This window comes from Schistocerca americana, chromosome 1, assembly GCF_021461395.2.
Source record: "Schistocerca americana isolate TAMUIC-IGC-003095 chromosome 1, iqSchAmer2.1, whole genome shotgun sequence".
Lineage (NCBI taxonomy): Eukaryota > Metazoa > Arthropoda > Insecta > Orthoptera > Acrididae > Schistocerca > Schistocerca americana.
In genome coordinates, this window is record NC_060119.1 from 546,253,742 (window position 1) to 546,272,705 (window position 18,964).

At 40.7% G+C, this 18,964-nt stretch overlaps 1 protein-coding gene across 1 annotated transcript in view; it reads left to right on the forward strand.

Annotated features, from left to right (window-relative positions):
* The window catches only part of LOC124605827 (protein retinal degeneration B), a 575,027-nt gene that overhangs the window by 464,540 nt on the left and 91,523 nt on the right, over positions 1 to 18,964 (forward strand). Inside the window, exons 15-16 of the mRNA XM_047137749.1 lie at positions 5,335 to 5,450; positions 8,195 to 8,365. Coding sequence (XP_046993705.1) covers positions 5,335 to 5,450; positions 8,195 to 8,365 — 287 coding nt within the window. The remainder of the gene's footprint in view (positions 1 to 5,334; positions 5,451 to 8,194; positions 8,366 to 18,964) is intronic.

The window sequence follows — 18,964 nt, forward strand, 5'->3', positions numbered from 1 at the left end:
TCAGAGTTTTTCTACTATTTGGTCTTTTCCTAACATATTTAAATGTAGTCCATGAGCTGTATGAAATCTTCTTCCTAAATTGTATGTATCAATTATCTCTATGTTATGAAATGTAGAACATATTTCTGATATCAGTTTGTTTGCAATGTAAATTTCTTGGTTGACACAGGACCAGGAAGGCAAATCATAACGATGAGGAATGTTAACAACGAGTACATTTGTATGTAATAGGTTGTTTAAGCATTCCTTCATTTCTTTTGCAAACCCTTTTGTTTCATTCCTATATATATCGTTTGAACCACCTAGAAGCACGACAAAATCACAATTACTTAAGTGAGATACATCAGTAGAGTTTGTTAGTTTATTTACCTCACAAAACTGCGCTCCTGGCTTCACAAAACCAGTTGCCATTAAATTACATTTATCTTTCAATAGTGCTGAAATTTCACGTCCATGACTGTCACCAAGCACACACATTTTTTTGTTTATCACAGTTTTGGGGCTAGAAGGTTTTGAAACATGTTTCTGCTGTGTAGATATATTCTGTTTTTGCACATTCGGTAACCTTTTTTGATAACTATGAACCTGTGTTAACTTTGCGGTCTTGGGAGCAAATTTATTGTATGCAGCAGAAGTTTTTTTTCACAATGACCACCGTTTTGTAGTAGGATATCGAATTTGTTTTTTTTGAGCTATTACTGATGAAGAAACACTATTTACAATATCTGCACACTTTATTTTACACGGACTCTGTTGTGTAGGTTCCACATTTTGCTTAATAACGGGCTTTTCTTTCAGATGGTGCACGATTTGATCTTTTGTAGATAGGCCTACCATTTTTTGGAGCACGGCAGGAGAATTTATTACTAAAGATGACGAAATGATTGCGCTATGGTTTGCGTTACCGGTACACCCAGAATGTGTTGGAAAACTTGAAATGGTGACGGAATCATCGGTTACTGTGTACACTTTATTTCTGTCGAATTCACTTACGCCCTGCTCGGCGGTTTTTAGTTTTCCATGATCATTTTCAAGACATTCGAGTCTATCAGCTAACACTCTGATTTATGCCAAGGATCTGCGCACAATTTCTTGCAACGAATTAATAGTTTCAACTAGTTTTGCTTTGTCAGGATGGACTTCACATGTTACACACTTACATTTTGATTTGGATGATTTTTCACTGCAGGTTTTTTGCGTGGCACTAGACTTGAAACTTTGCAAAGCACTTTTGTTGATCATCTTCTTGCTATTGATGCTGGATAACATTTGAAAATTCGAAATAACTGGAGGCACAAATTCACTAAACTTCTCAATCCAATCGTTGTCAATTCTCTCTGTCTGTCTCTATAGTAGACAAAAACAGTTGACAAGGTATCTAAAAATTTGGAACAGTTAACTGTTTTAGAAGATTTCAAAAATGGCTATAGCTTAAGAGTTGAGTAGTATTCATGATGTGAGAGGCAGAATAAAGTGTCTGGGCTGAAAATTACTCAAATTGAAAGAATAAAAGTTTATGTGAGGAACTGGAGGATCATTTTCTCGGAGACAGCCACCACCCTGTAAGTAAGCAGTCATGTTCATATATAAGAATAAACTGCAAGCAAAGTAACTGTCTGCTTTCATGTTATTCTAGTATATCTTAAGTGTTAATGATATTATGAGAAGGTAAGTTACTACTCGCCATATAGTGCGACTCAGCATCTCCGCTACATGGTGAGTAGCAGCTTTGCTTCTCATAATATCATTAACACTTAAGATATCCTGGCTTTGACATTGTTTGATTAAGTGTTGATGAGACCTATTACAGTAGTGCTTGAAGGAACATATCAGTATTTGTGAATTTTTTAACATACTTAGATACAGAAAATAGTCACCAACAATCCAAATGGTAAAAGTAAAATGTTAACGTTAAAGATGTATAGGAAACTCATTAATGTGACTCTAAATTATAATAAATTCTGTTGAGAAAAGAACAGTGGTAAAGGTACATATACAACAGAACAAAGCTCATTGAGTGTTGGGTAGGGCAAGAGAAAATGGCAGCATCACTAGTCTAACATAAAAGGTGAGTGTACTGGAAATTTCTGACTACTGAATGTCCTGTATCTAAACAACATGATAATGTAAAAAGACAAAAAATAAGCATATTCTGTAGGAGTTCCAAACTGAAAACCTTGTGAGTTACATGCTTGGTGAGATGCAACAACACAGACTGTTGCTGTTGTTGTGGTGCTGGTCTTCAGTCCAGAGACTGGTTTCATGCAGCACTCCATGCTGCTCTATCCTGTGCAAGCTTCTTCATCTCCGAGTAATTAATACAACATACCTACATCTGCTTAGTATATTCGTCTCTTGGTCTCCCTCTACAATTTTTACCCTCTGCACTTACCTCCAATACTAAACTGATGATCCCTTGATGCCTCAGAACGTGTCCTACCAATCAATCCTTCTTCTAGGCAAATTATGCCACAAATTCCTCTTCTACCCAATTCTGTTCAATACCTATTCATTAGCTACGTGATCTACCCATCAAAACTTCAGCATTCTTCTGTAGCACCACATTTCAAAAGCTTGTATTTTCTTCTTGTCTTACATACATGGCTACACTCCATACAAATACTTTCAGGCAAGACTTCCTGACTTTTCAATATATACTTGATGTTAACGAATTCCTCTTCTTCAGAAACGCTTTCCTTGCCGTAGCCAGTCTACATTCAATATCCTTTCTAGTTCAACCATCATCAGTTATTTTGCCCCCTAAATAGCAAAATTCATCTACTACTTTAAATGTCTTATTTACTAATATAATTCCCTCAGCACCACCTGATTTAATTCAACTACATTCCATTATCCTCATTTTGCTTTTGTTGCTGTTCGTCTTATATCCTTCTTTCAAGACACTGTCCATTCTGCCACCGTCAGAATTTGAATGAGAGTATTCCAGTCAACATTGTCAAAAGCTTTCTCTAAGTCTATGAATGCTAGAAACGTAGGTTTGCCTTTCCTTAGTCTATTTTCTAAGATAATTCATAGGGTTAGTATTGCCTCACGTGTTCCTATATTTCTACGGAATCCAATCTGATGTTCCCCATTGTCGGCTTCTAACAGTTTTTCCATTCGTCTATAAAGAATTTGTGTCAGTACTTTGCAGTTGTGACTTATTAAACTGATAGTTCAATAATTTTCACACCTGTTAACACTTGCTTTCTTTGTGACTGGAATTACTATATTCTTCTTGAAGTCTGAGGGTATTTTGCCTGTTTCATACATCTTGCTCACCGGATGGTAGACTTTTGCTCTCAGTAGTTCTAATGGAATGTTGCCTACTCCTAGGGCCTTGTTTCGACTTAGGTCTTTCAGTGTTCTATCGAATTCTTCATGCAGTATCATATCTCCCATTTTACTTCATCTACATCCTCTTCCATTTCCATAATATTGCCCTTGTATAGATCTTCCATATACTCCGTCCACCTTTCTTTCCCTTCTTTGCTTAGAGCTGGTTTTCCATCTGAGCTCTTAATATTCATAAGGTGATTCTCTTTTCATCAAAGGTCTCTTTAATTTTCCTGTGGGCAGTATCTATGTTACCCCTAGTGATATATGCTTCTACATACTTACATTTGTCCTCTAGCCATCCCCACTTAGCCATATTGCACTTGGCTTCCTGTCGATCTCATTTTTGAGACGTTTGTATATCTTTTAACCTGCTTCATTTACTGCATTTTATTTTTTCTTCATTCATCAATTAAATTAAATATCTCTCATGTTACCCAAGGATTTTTTCTAGCCCTTGTCTTTTTACCTACTTGATCCTCTGTTGCCTTCACTATTTCATCCTTCAAAGCTACCCGTTGTTCTTCTACTGTGTTTCTTTCCCCTGCTCTTGCCCATTGTTCCCTAATGCTCTCTCTAAAACCTCTGGTTCTTTCAGCTTGTCCAGATCCCACCTTTTTGCAGTTTCTTCAGTTATAATCTACAGTACATAACCAATAAATTGTGGTCAGAGTCCACATCTGCACCTGGAAATGTCTTACAGTTTTAAACCTGGTTGCTAAATCTCATCATTATATAATCTGTCTGAAACCTTCCAGTGTCTCCAGGCCTCTACCACATATACAACCTTCATTCATGATTCTTAAGCTAAGCGTTAGCTATGATAGTTATGCTCTGTCCATGACAGGAAAACACAAAAGCTGTGCATGAGACAGGGTGTGTGCATGCCTGATACTATTGTGTTTATGAACGTACCATTATATAAACCTGTTGATTCCACTCAACAGTGTGTTAACTCTGCTGGGAGCTGTGTCAGTGTAATTTTTGCCACTTCTGTCATCATTGCTGCTAAAATTGTCACTATCACTGCTATAGTGCTATTTCATTTTCCCATGATAGATCTTGTTTTGCAGCTTTTCTGTTGATAAGTATACTTGCTGATGATTATTGTCAAATGTTTTCTTTCCTGTGGACTGCAGTTTGTCCCAGCTGTTTATCTTCTCTTCTCTTCCCTCAAACCACTGCTGAAGTGTGCCGTCCAGTAAAAATACACATTTGCTAAATGCATTATGTCCTCCCAACTATTGCATTTGGCAACTTAGTAGAGTCCCTTCCGCCCTGTCACCGAATCCTGACCAGCGTCTCCAGAAAACACTGATGGATACCTGATGTGCACTGACTTACTGTTGTTTAGGAGCCCATTGAGTTCCTGGATATTCGGTCCATGGGAATTATGCACTGCTAGCATTTCAGTTTCTGTCTGTGTAGGCAACAGCTTTTACACTACCTGATTGGAGCCATGATAATGTAGATCTTCTGAAGTACCCAGTGTCTCTGAGAAACAATGTCAGGTTGTAACCAGAACGAATTGCAAATGCAGGAGCAGGATTGTCAATAGAATACAACAGAGCATGTTTATTATGAACACAGACGTACAGCCAGAACAGATCAAACGGAACTGATCCCCTGGATGGAGTATGCTACTATTTGTGCAAAAATCAAATATTCCAGAATATACAAACATAAGAAATTTTGAGATCCTTCCAGGAATGTAATTATTAAATGACCAATAACTGCCGGTAGTTGGGGTTGTACGGGTGACATACGGCATGCAAGCCAATGACACCAACTGCTACATCACACTGAGTGCAGCTCAGTTCTTAACAAATGAAGTACATGCAGCACTGTGCTATTCTGATTAAGGAAATTATATTTCATATGACACTTCCATGGTTCAATCAAAATGAAATTGTGGTAGTTACCTTGTCAATTCATTCCTGCTTTGGTGAAAGTATAAACTGTCGTATTGATCTCTGTGTGTTTTTTCATTGTTTCCAGTGAGCATTCTCATCACTGCAAACTAGACTTTGAAGTCAGTGATTTTTTCATGTTTGGAAGTCCCCTGGCACTGGTTCTTGCATACAGAAAAATTTCTTCATCTGATGATAAAAACAGTAAGTACTCTCCTGACAATTAACATAATAGTGCAATACCTGAAAATGTTATTTAAATGAATGTGGTTCTTTAGTTTAAAAAAATCATTTCTAATAAGTCACAAAAATATGCCAATAAGATATACTTTTTATGTTTCGCCTATATGATACTGTAGATTTATGAAAAATTGGGCCTCTGTGGATTTCCTGATACAGAATGTATTTTACTATGTTTTGTCCCTTCCCCCCCCCCTCCCCCCCCGCCCCCCCCCCCCCGCCCCCCCCCCCCCCCCCACACACACACACACAAAAAAAGGTAATAAATAGAGCAACTCTTTCATTCTACAGCTGATTTTGCACTGTTGTGAAGTTGTACAAAAAATTAAATTTGCATTGAGGACTGGGGGTGAAATCGGGAATGAGGACTTTCACAGGAAATTCTCTGACACACATCTGACGACCAGCCTTTACTGCTTCAGAAAGTTGTAGTTTAAATCTGTGATTGCATGACATGAATCATGCCTGAATAACTCAGGTGACAAGGGCATTGCTACAGAAAACAAGATTCCGGGTTCGAGTGTCTGGCACACAGACACACAGTTTTAATCTCTCAATAAGTTTCAGGTGATACCACAGCTTATAACAGTTAACAACAAACACACAGCCAATTAACCTTTCACATATATCTTTATAGTTGAACAATAAACACACACACACACACACACACACACACACACACACACACACACACACACACCCTCTCTCTCCCTCTCCAGTTGCTTAATGAAAGTTAAAAAAATAAGGGGTAAATTAAGACACATTATTTTCCCACATAACCTCAATAATAGTTTTATACATTTTCAGTCATAAAGTAGAAATGGAGCTATTGCTTGAACGGAATCTTTCATTGGTACAATTTTGCGTAGTAACCACTACTGCTTAGTTGTTTTTCGAAAAAGTTGTAGGATAGCAGCTGGTGGTATGCATTCTGTTGGCAGTTGCATAGAAGACAGTCTTGGGCTCTAGTCTGATTTGAGAGAGGCAGGAGGGGGGGAGTTCAGTGCTGATAATGGCTAGTGAACATTAATACTAAGGTTATCAGCCTCTGCCCTACTTTAAATTTTTAAAGTAAAGGAAATTTCTAATTCTGGGTTTAATGCACTTAAACCTTTCACTGCTGTGGGTGTGTATACATGCACTGCTACGTCGTCTCCCATGTGGTGTGGGTATGTGTACATGCATCCGATTTCCTGAGCCACTGACACCTCACTGCTGCAAAGTTACTTCCATATATTGGTGAATAAAAAGTTTTGAGTACTTACTGTACTTCACATGTGCCTCATTGTGTGCTTCATTTGGGGAAGGGGGAAACCCTCTTGAATCATGTATCAGATATGAGTGACTGCCCTTCAGATATAAAACCCAATAACTCAAGAATGAAATTAGATATCATTCTGTTCTGAATTTTAAATAAAATTTTGATGTCTTATCTATATTTCATTCACTACAATGTACGAGCTAAAAGTCAACCGAATACAAAGTTTACCCAGTGTGTTTCTATCTCTGCAAACTCTTTACAGTTGGAGGCAATGTTTTACTTAATTTGTTGCAATTTAGTAAGTATGATGGATAACAGAAAGAAATTCAGTTCCTTGTCAAGTGAAGATAATAGACTGGAAGGTCATATTGGTCAGAATGCTGTCTCTCAGAGCAGGCACCAGAATTTGTGAGAGCAATACAGTGATAACAAAAGCCACCTCAGCACAGACTGCAGAGAGCATATCTCAAGCAGTGGAAGGATTGATAGTGGCATTTTTGCTAACTGAATACTACTGCTGTTTTGCTGTTAATATATTTGGGTTAAGCAAAGTATCTCAAAAGTGAGAGTAGGGCACCTCACAGGTCATGATTTTTAAGTTATGTCAGTTACCACAAGAAGTCTTGTTGTGCTATGGATGGGACACTATAAAGTAATATTATCCATTTTATTCCATAATCATTGAGATATCTTTTCTTTTACAAACAATGCGTGAGTGAAGAACAAATTGATTAGTTTAAATCTGAAGCCTTGTTATATGAGAGGCAAGGGTAACGAAGTGTTTTCCTTTGCAACCAGTTCCTAAGTTTTTCAGACGAAAGTACACACATTTATTAATTAAAGGACAGCAAAAGATGCATTTTCTTGGATCAAGTGCTTTTTTAGCTCAAAAAGTAGGAACAAAAAAGAATTTCTGGGTTTAAGATAAATGTCGCTCAACTTTAAGACAACATTGTAGAGTATGATAAAGTTTTTAATGTATACATTTTTTAAAGTTCCACTCGCATATTGTCCAGTTTATTCTTCCACCTATTTTCTCTATTTTTATGGGTGGAGACTCCTGCTAACCTGGTAAGTATTTCTTTTGTCTTTATTTTAATGTACTTTCATGTAGGAAATCTCTTATGGAAACTCTAAAGTTTTGTTTGTAATACAGCACTCATGTATAAGCTTGCTATGCTCACTAATAAATCTCTCTCTCTCTCTCTCTCTCTCTCTCTCTCTCTCTCTCTCTCTCTCTCTCTGTGTGCGTGTGTGCGTGTGTGCGTGTGTGCGTGTGTGCGTGTGCGTGTGCGTGTGCGTGTGTGCGTGCGTGTGTGCGTGTGTGCGTGCGCGCGCGCGCGCGCGCGCGTGCGCGCGTGCGTGTGCGTGTGCGTGTGCGTGTGCGCGCGGGTGGGTGGATGGGTGGTTTTTTCGCCCTGGTATAGCAAATACTGCTTTGTTACAGGCCCTATACCAAAGCCCATGGTGCAGCAGATTTACAATCTCTTTCATCCCACTGATCCAGTAGCAGCAAGGCTGGAACCTTTACTGTCAGCAAGGTTCTCTATGCTGCCACCTGTAAACGTTGCCAGGTACCAGAAATATCCATTGGGAAATGGGCAGCCATATCATCTCTGTAAGTAGTATGCCTCGAGTGAGAAATAAAACCCTAGAGTTATAGTTACAGTAGTGTAAAAAGCATGCGAAATATCATGTAATAATAACTCCTTAGTATGATTCTGCAATGATGCATGACACATAATATAATCATAATATATGCACTGTTTCAGATTTCTCTTTATGTTAAGGCATTTTTTGAAATCTTTGGCTATTAGATGCCTCATGCAGATTCCTTAGTATACCTCAGATTTATATCCTATATTTATATCTTTTGTAGAGTTTTCCTGTATGATCAGCACAAGAGTATTATTTCAACAGTATTAAAGGGATATTTAAGCAAGAGTACAACTCATATTACATGAAATAGTAGTGGAAAACTGTTAAATGATATTTAGTCCCTGTTGACAGCATACAGTATTAAAAACCATTGAAACTGTCCACTTATTAATTTTAATTTTTTAAGCAGAAGTGTAGTCAGCAGTTCTGGCTGACCGTCACTGTATTAACTTTGTATGTAGCTTGATACTTTAAAATTAGGAACTCATTTATTATAGGTTACAACTCTCACCTTCAGATTAACATAAGCACACACATAAGCTTTGTCTACATCTATACTCCACAAGCACATTACCTCTGTTGTTGTTTTTGTTGTTGTTGTTGTTGTTGTTGTTGTTGTTGTTGTTGTGGTCTTCAGTCCTGAGACTGGTTTGATGCAGCTCTCACCTTACCTCTATCTCTACATAAATACTCTACATGCCACCTGATGGTGTGTGGTGGATGATACTTCTGGTGCCACTGACTGACTCTCCCTTCCCTGATTGTTGGCAAGCCTCTGTATTGGCTATAATTTCTCGAGTTTTCTCGTCATAGTCATTTTATGAGATGTACATGAGAGTATGTATTATTTTGTCCACCTCCTCCTGGAAAGTACTGTCTCAAAATTTCAGTAGTACACCTCTCCTTGATGCACAATGAATCTCTTTAGTGTCTGCCACTGGAGTTTGTTGAGGACCTGTGTAATGCTGTCACGCTGACCAAACAGTCACAAGATCAAACACACTGCTCCTTGTTGGCTTTCCTTTGTCTCTCCCATAAGTCCTACATGGTAATGGTCCCAGATCAGTTCTCAGAATCGGACAAACAAGTGTCTTGTAAGCCACTTTTTTCATGGATGTCTTAAATTTCCTTAAGATTCTTCCTATGAATCTCAGCATGGCATTTGTTTTTTGTATTTGTTTTATGTGTTTATTCAACTTAAGGTCGCTGCTCATGGTTACTCCTTGATATTTTACAGTAGATACTGTTTCCAGCAATTTGTCATCAATAGCAAAATAATACAAGAGTGTGTTTCTTTTCCTATGTATGTGCTATATGTTACATTTAGGTATGTTCAGGGTCAACTGACATGGCCTGCGCCATTCATCAATCTTTTATAGGTTGTTCTGCAAATTGAATCTGTCTTCTGGTGTTGCTACTTTCTTATAGACAACCTCATTGTTCACTGTTAGTCTTAAAGAGCTTCCAACACTAACTAGAGCATTTCTATACACTGTAAATAGTAATGGTCCTATCACACTTTCTTGGGGGCTTCAGAAATTACCTTTACATTTGTTGATTATGTTTCATTAAAAGTGACATATTGAGATCTATCTGCAAGGAAGTCTTGGATCCAGTCACAAACCTGGAGCAATACTCAGTAAGCTCATCCATTGTCACTAAATGGCAGGAACATGACATCAACCTGAGTGCCATTGTATACAGTGCTATTGATCTTGTCCAGAACAGAGCAAGATCTCTGTGTGTGGAATCTGTTGGTTTTTATAGAGGAGATTTACATTCTCCAGATACACCATATGTTTTGAGCATAAAACTTGTTCCGTAATTCTAAAACAGATTGATGTCAAAGATATAGGCCTATAATTATGTGCATCTGTCCTACGACCCTTCTTGAAAATGAGAATGACCTGCATTTTTTTTTCTAGTCACCGGATACTCTTTGTTGTGCCAGCAAACTACAATAAACTTTTGCTAGAAGGGGAGCAAGTTCTTTTGCATAATCTTTGTAGGGTCTTACAGGTATCTCATCTGCTTCTGATGCGTTTCCACTACTAAGTGACTGTAATTGTTTTCCTATTCTGCAGTCTGTTATCTCAATGTCTGATTTATGACATTCATACAGTGACTGAAAGGAGGGACCGCATTATAATCTTCTGTGATGAAACAATTTCGGGAGACTGAACTCAGTATTTCAGCCTTCTCTCTGGTATCTTCTGTTTCCATGCAGTTGTGGTTACTGATTGACTGAGTTGATGATTGCAGATCATTTTCTAAGTTTAGGTGATACCAAAACTTCTTAGGGTTTTTAGTCAGATTATTTGATAAATTTTACTTTAAAAGTTAACTAATTTTATAAATGTAGATATCTTTGTTGCTAGGCAGTCTTATACATTACCCTCAAGGGTTGGTTCTCTAGGTATCTGCTAAAAGTAATTTTTGTACAAGACATTTAGATTAATGTCACACACATCCCTGTCTCTGGCAGCAGTTTTAATTACATACCCCTCCCACTATATCTCTGGCAAGTAGAAGTCACCTCATATTACAACAGCATGATCAGGAAAGTTATTAACAATATCCTGCAAATTCTCTCTGAAGCCAGGCAGTCTGTAAAAGAACTGAATACCATTTTTGACCAACCTTTGATGGTTAACTTCACTCAGATTAATTCGCATTTGGAATCTGTGATAACCTTGCTAGATATTATTGAATTCTTTGCTGCAAAAAATGTGACACAGCCATTGGTGAATAGCCTATCCTTACACTAATTACTCAAATCTGAAATTTAGATTTTATTGTTATTCACTACATTTGACCTTCACTGAGCAGTACTAATTCTGGGACCTTTCCTCGGATGATTCTGGGACCTTTCCTCGGATGATCCTGCAGTTCAGTAATATCATATTACCTTTTCTATATCCAATTTGTGAGGATGAGCATTCTCTGAGAACATTGTGGCTGATGCATATTTGATTTATGTAGGCAGTTCATCTCTGATCACAATGGGTGTTTCTCTAACCTTAAAAAGGCCCATTTGCACACCACATGTGCTCTACTACACTAGTAGCCTCTCTCTGTGTGAAGAGCACACCTGACCTATTAAGGGAAACCCTAAGACTCTCCATCCAATAATGATATTTGAGAAATTTACATCCAATCTCATCATAGAATCATCTGACCTCTAAAAATAGTGAGCTCCAGATGAGTTGTCTGCTGAAAAATGCTGAGGATAACCTCAGAATCCAAGTGGCAGGCCTCATTCGTGCCAACGTGTGTCACGATTTGCAACCATGTTGCCTCCAGTGCGTTTGATAGCAACTGGCAGAGCCTTCTCCACATTTTGGATGAGACTGTCTACTACCCCCAGGGGGGAAAAAAAACCATGAAGTGCACATTGTCATTCTTTCCCTCACTGCCTGCTATTTCACTCCATTACTCATCTGATGTTGGAGCTCCCAATGACTAGCATATTTACCCTTTGCACTTGTCTTGATCTGCAAGAGAATCAGCTCCTGGCCCAACAGGAGGCTTATCCTTTGTTGTCTCAAAAGATTATCAACACTTGGTAGCACCTCGTACCTGTTGCTAAGGAGCCATCCATGCAGCCTGTTCCCTCCTTCACCTTCTACCCAGTGATGTTAGAACCCTCCAGAGTCTGCCACTCACTCTTGAGAGAAGACAGACTGGTTGGATGTTGCATATTGGAAGACACAGCAACAGCCAGGTCACCTGGGGGATTCCAACGGCACAAAAAGGTATCACTGGCCTTGGCACTGGTGCCCTGATGTTGCTGCAGCTTTGAGCAGTAGCCAGAAGCCTGTCAACTGTGGCTGACACAGCATCCTGCTGTTTACAGATAGCAGACAATTCTCCTTGTGGCCACTCATAACGGGCATAGTCCCCAGCCATGTCATACTGTGTAAAAAAGTGAATAAGATATAAAAAATACAAGCAAAGTAGTGAAGAGTAACTGAGAAATTACAAAGAGAACCTCACAAAAGAGAGAATTATATGACTGTGGTGCTATTGTAGTTGAACTGTATGCAACATGTAAATGAGGAGATAAACAAACACTAAAATCTGCTCTGCAGAGTTCTTACTTAGTCCAAGACTACAAGACTTGCAAGCTCCTAAAACAGAAATTCTCTACTGAAAATGGGTGTATCAATAATTACTTTTTACTAGAAACTCTGCTTACACAAAAGCTACTGTGGAAAATAAATATGCAAATTCTAAAGCACCGATCTAAACTGTCTGCTATATACTAAAATGAAATTAAATGGAGTCACATGACATGGCACTCCTGGAAGCCAGAAGCTACCCGAGAAAGTTCCTCACTTAAAGATATGCAGTAAAATTTATGCAAAAAGATTAGAATAAGTTAGTAAACACTAGTATACAGTATAAATACACAGATACATAATTTTTAAAAATGGAGCTTTAGTTACCAGGCACACAAACAAACAAGAAATTTTAAAGTTCAGTAGACTAAAATGCACAAAGTAGATAAAACTAAGTTACTTCTAGTTATTAGAAATTAGTTAAAACTCTCAAACAAAATGCTGGGCTCTAATGTGCTGCTGACAAGGGATCTGCTGCCCAGTTTGTGGAGGGGGAGAACTTCTGAGACCACTATCTTATCCCTCCCTTCCCCCTACCCACCACCATTCCCTGTTCCCTTCACAAATGGTGCATATCAGCTACAGCATCACAGAATTCCTCATTATGGTCCTTTCATGAGATATGTGGAAGAAAGTAATACATTGTCCAATTCTTCCTGAAACATACTGTCTCAGAATTTCGATACTAAACCTCCCTGTGATGCTCAATACATCTCTTGTAGCTTCTCTTACTGTAGTTTGTCCAGCCGTAATGTTCTCGCACAGGCTAGACAATGCCGTGGTGAAATGTGCTGCTCTCTCTCTCTCTCTCTCTCTCTCTCTCTCTCTCTCCCCCCCCCCCTCCCTCTCCCTCCCCCCCCTCTCTCTCTCCCTCCCTCCCTCCCTCCCTCCCTCCCTCCCCCTCCCCCTCTCTCCCCCTCTCTCCCCCCCTCCTTCCTAGTTGTGATTCCCCTCCCACCCCCCTCACAACATTGGAGTAGCCATTAATGATCATGATGAAGCAACCTAATATCTTATTCCTATTAATCATATTTTTGACATGATGTGCATAAAACATATGCGTGACTGCTCACTTTTTTAGAGAGATAGAACCACAGTTTGAACTGAGGATATTTGCAGAGGCAAAATGCATTTCTGTCTTCATTTATGTTATACTCTGGTTACCAGTATGTCCAAATATTTGTGTGTGTTGACCATCAGTCACTAAACATTGAGCGTGATCCAGTAGTGAACACTCATTCCTCAAATGCCGTATTGCTTTTCTGCTTGTTTTTAAAAAGTGTACACTCTATTCCTGTTTTGCAGATTAACCACATAGACATTTATACCCACACTTCAAAATATTGCAGTTGGGAAGTACTTGCCAGCCCATAACTGACACAACTGCTTTCAATTTCAAATAGCCTCTCTTGTTAATTGCAATTCTGTACTTGTTCCACCTATTCTATTCTTACTTTTCCTGTCCTGATACGAGCGATGACATTTCCTTACTTTTTGGCAATTTTACTATTTTACATTGAGAACGTGTTCTGATTAATGCCAATTCAAACAAAATCTACAAATCTCTCCAAAGAGGTTTCTGTGATGGTGTGCTGTTTTGGGCTCCATCCATTTATATTACTTACAATTTTGGATGTCAATAAAATTCTCCCATCGAAACCTCATTTCCCTCCCTCCTGCTCCTCTTCCTCTTCTCATCTTCCTTGTCCTTTTCCTTTTATTCCTCACCCATCCTCATCCTCCCATCCCTCCTTGTGCAACACACTCTGGCTTACAAATTAAAACTGTTATCACTTAGCTGAATGTAATATATATATATTTAAAAACAAAGATGGTGTGACTTACCATACGAAAGCGCTGGCAGGCTGATAGAAACACAAACACACACATACATACACACACACAAAATTCTATCTTTCGCAACCAATGGTTGCTTCGTCAGAAAAGAGGGAAGGAGAGGGAAAGATGAAAGGATGTGGGTTTTAAGGGAGAGGGTAAGGAGTCATTCCAATCCCGGGAGCGGAAAGACTTACCTTAGGGGGAAAAAAGGACAGGTATACACTCGCGTGAGCGCGCCCACACCCACACCCACACCCACCCACCCACACACACACACACACACACACACACACACACACACACACACACACACACACCCACACACACACACACACACACACACACACACACACACACATATTCATCCGCATATACACAGACACAAGCAGACATTTGTAAAGGCAAAGAGTTTGGGCAGAGATGTCAGTCGAGGCGGAAGTACAGAGGCAAAGATGTTGTTGAAAGACGGGTGAGGTATGAGCGGCGGTAACTTGAAATTAGCGGAGGTTGAGGCCTGGCGGATAACGAGAAGAGGATATACTGAAGGGCAAGTTCCCATCTCCGGAGTTCTGACAGGTTGGTGTTAGTGGGAAGTATCCAGATAACCCGGTCGGTGTAACACTGTGTCAAGATGTGCTGGCCGTGCACCAAGGCATGTTTAGCCACAGGGTGATCCTCATTACCAACAAACACTGTCTGCCTGTGTCCATTCATGCGAATGGACAGTTTGTTGCTGGTCATTCCCACATAGAAAGCGTCACAGTGTAGGCAGGTCAGTTGGTAAATCATGTGGGTGCTTTCACATGTGGCTCTGCCTTTGATCGGGTGTGTTCATTGGCTGAGTTGATGTGTAGGTGAAGGATTAGGTGGGTGAGGGCAATGGATTGTTCAGTTTGGAACTGGTATAGGGACTGATGGAAAGAAGGGTTGCAGCCAGACTTAAACTTAACACTTAAAGCTTCACACTTAAAGTTCCCATCTCTGGCTGCAACCCTTCTTTCCATCAGTCCCTATACCAGCTCCAAACTGAACAATCCATTGCCCTCACCCACCTAATCCTTCACCTACACATCAACTCAGCCAATGAACACACCCGTCAACTCCTATCCTTAATAAAAGTCCTCAATCTTTCCTCTCCCACATCCACACTGGCTGTTCAAAGCATCCTCCTACAGGCAAACCGCAAATTAGAACAGCATGCCACCCTCCACCTCAAAAAATTATCCATCTCCTGGTTTCCCACCTCCGGAAAGGCAACTCACTCACCCTTCACAACCTTTCCAGCAAACCTCAACCTCCTCTCATTGCACACAAACCCAGTCTCTCCCATCTACTCAATCTCCCACTTCCAGCTCCACTCCCTCCAAAACCTCAAAATTCCAATCAACGCAATCTGGAACCACAACACCCCAATTCAGTAGTTAACCTTTCCTCCAAACCTCTCTCCCAATCCGAAACCTCTGTCCTATCCAAAGGCCTCACCTTCAGCCCCACTCCCAGATTCAACCAAACAGCCCTCGTCAAAGATTTACTGTCCTACACCCGTACTCTCTGCTGGAGATACCACTTTGCCACGAAGAAAAATGATCCTAATCCTACTCCTAATGATCCAACTCCTCAAGACACTATCCAGATTGAACCCTGCCTGGAACAGTTCCGTCCTCCCTCACAGCGGGACCCACTGCCTCTTCCTCAAAATCACCCTCTCCAAACCTTCCAGGAATTTCTGACTTCCAGCCTTGCTTCTCAATCCTTCTTAAAAAACCTTAATCCTACTCCCAACATCACCACTGCTGAAGCCCAAGTATCCGTGATCTGAAGGCTGACCGATCCATCGTCATTCTTCCGGCGGACAAGGGTTCCACGACCGTGGTACTTGATCGTCGGGAGAATGTGGCTGAGGGACTGCGTCAGCTTTCAGACAACACCACATACAAAGTTTGCCAAGGTAATCCCATTCCTGATGTCCAGGCGGAGCTTCAAGGAATCCTCAGAACCTTAGGTCCCCTACAAAACCTTTCACCCGACTCCATCAACCTCCTGACCCCAACGACACCCCGCACCCCTACCTTCTTCCTAAAATTCACAAACCCTCTTCCTAAAATTCACAAACCCAATCATCCCGGCCGCCCCATTGTAGCTGGTTACCAAGCCCCCACAGAACGTATATCTGCCTACGTAGATCAACACCTTCAACCCATTACGTGCAGTCTCCCATCCTTCATCAAAGACACCAACCACTTTCTCGAACGCCTGGAATCCTTACCCAATCTATTACCCCCGGAAACCATCCTTGTAACCATTGATGCCACTTCCTTATACACAAATATTCCGCATGTCCAGGGCCTCCCTGCGATGGAGCACTTCCTTTCCCGCCGATCACCTGCCACCCTACCTAAAACCTCTTTCCTCATTACCTTAGCCAGCTTCATCCTGACCCACAACTTCTTCACTTTTGAAGGCCAGACATACCAACAATTAAACGGAACAGCCATGGGTACCAGGATGGCCCCCTTGTACACCAACCTATTCATGGGTCGCTTAGAGGAAGCCTTCTTGGTTACCCAGGCCTGCCAACCCAAAGTTTGGTACAGATTTATTGATGACATCTTCATGATCTGGACGCACAGAGAACAACTACTCCAGAATTTCCTTTGGTTCCATCAGATTCACCTGGTCCTACTCCAAATCCCATGCCACTTTCCTTGACATTGACCTCCATCTGTCCAATGGCCAGCTTCAAATGTCCGTCCACATCAAACCCACCAACAAGCAACAGTACCTCCATTATGACAGCTGCCACCCATTCCACATTAAACAGTCCCTTCCCTACAGCCTAGGTCTTCGTGGACAACAATTCTGCTCCAGTCCGGAATCCCTGAACCATTACACCAACAACCTGAAAACAGCTTTCACATCCCGCAACTACCCTCCCAACCTGGTACAGAAGCAAATAACCAGAGCCACTTCCTCATCTCCTCAAACCCAGAACCTCCCACAGACGAACCACAAAAGTGCCCCACTTGTGACAGGATACTTTCCGGGACTGGATCAGACTCTGAATGTGGCTCTCCAGCAGGGATACGACTTCCTCAAATCCTACCCTGAAATGAGGACCATCCTTCATGAAATCCTCCCCACTCCACCAAGAGTGTCTTTCCGTCGTCCACCTAACCTTCGTAACCTGTTAGCTCATCCCTATGAAATCCCCAAACCACCTTCCTTAGCCTCTGGCTCCTACCCCTGTAACCGCCCCTGGTGTACAACCTGTCCAATGCACCCTCCCACCACCACCTACTCCAGTCCTGTAACCTGGAAGGTGTACACGATCAAAGGCAGAGCCACATGTGAAAGCACCCACGTGATTTACCAACTGACCTGCCTACACTGTGAAGCTTTCTATGTGGGAGTGACCAGCAACAAACTGTCCATTCGCATGAATGGACACAGGCAGACAGTGTTTGTTGGTAATGAGGACCACCCTGTGGCTAAACATGCCTTGGTGCACAGCCAGCACATCTTGGCACAGTGTTACACCGTCCGGGTTATCTGAATACTTCCCACTAACACCAATCTGTCAGAACTCCGGAGATGGGAACTTGCCCTTCAGTATATCCTCTCTTCTCATTATCCGCCAGGCCTCAACCTCCGCTAATTTCAAGTTGCCGCCGCTCATACCTCACCTGTCTTTCAACAACATCTTTGCCTCTGTACTTCCACCTCGACTGACATCTCTGCCCAAACTCTTTGCCTTTACAAATGTCTGCTTGTGTCTGTGTATATGCGGATGGATATGTGTGTGCGCGAGAGTATGCCTGTCCTTTTTTCCCCCTAAGGTAAGTCTTTCCGCTCCCGGGATTGGAATGACTCCTTACCCTCTCCCATAAAACCCACATCCTTTCGTCTTTCTCTCTCCTTCCCTCTTTCTTGATGAAGCAACTGTTTGTTGCGATAGCTTGAAGTTTGTGTGTATGTTTGTGTTTGTTTGTTTGTCTATCGACCTGCCAGCGCTTTTTTTATATATAGCTCAATGTTCTTGGTAGCAGATTAACAGAAAAGAAAAGAAACTCAATTTGTAAACAATAATTTTCTACACAAGGAATAATTTCTGTCTTAATATTTTTTGTGCAATTACACTAAATTTTATAGTTACTTTTTATAGAGTACCAATGGTGAGAAGCTCACACTTAAAAAGTACACTACTTAGAAAAACAGATTTTTTTTAATTTTTTCATTTTTTGGCCTGCAACGTCTTTGTTAGGGGACCAGATAAAAATCTGAAAATTACACACTTAAGACACCTTTATGATATCAAACTTCAGTACATATTTCAGCTGTGGGATTCAACTAGAAACTATGAAAGATAAATACAAATAAGACTCAAAAATATGTTTTTTAGCATCTGTTATATCTAGGTTGACAATGCAAAAACTTAGATCAACTGCATAATTTAAATACATCAGATTAAAGAAACTGATGATCATTTGTTAAGACAGTCCTATGCTGAAAGTTTGAGTAGGCCAGCAGACAGCATCTGCAAGTCTGTACAGGCTCACAGGCAAGCCTGTGCAAGTCTGTGTGTTCTCCCCCATTTCCAC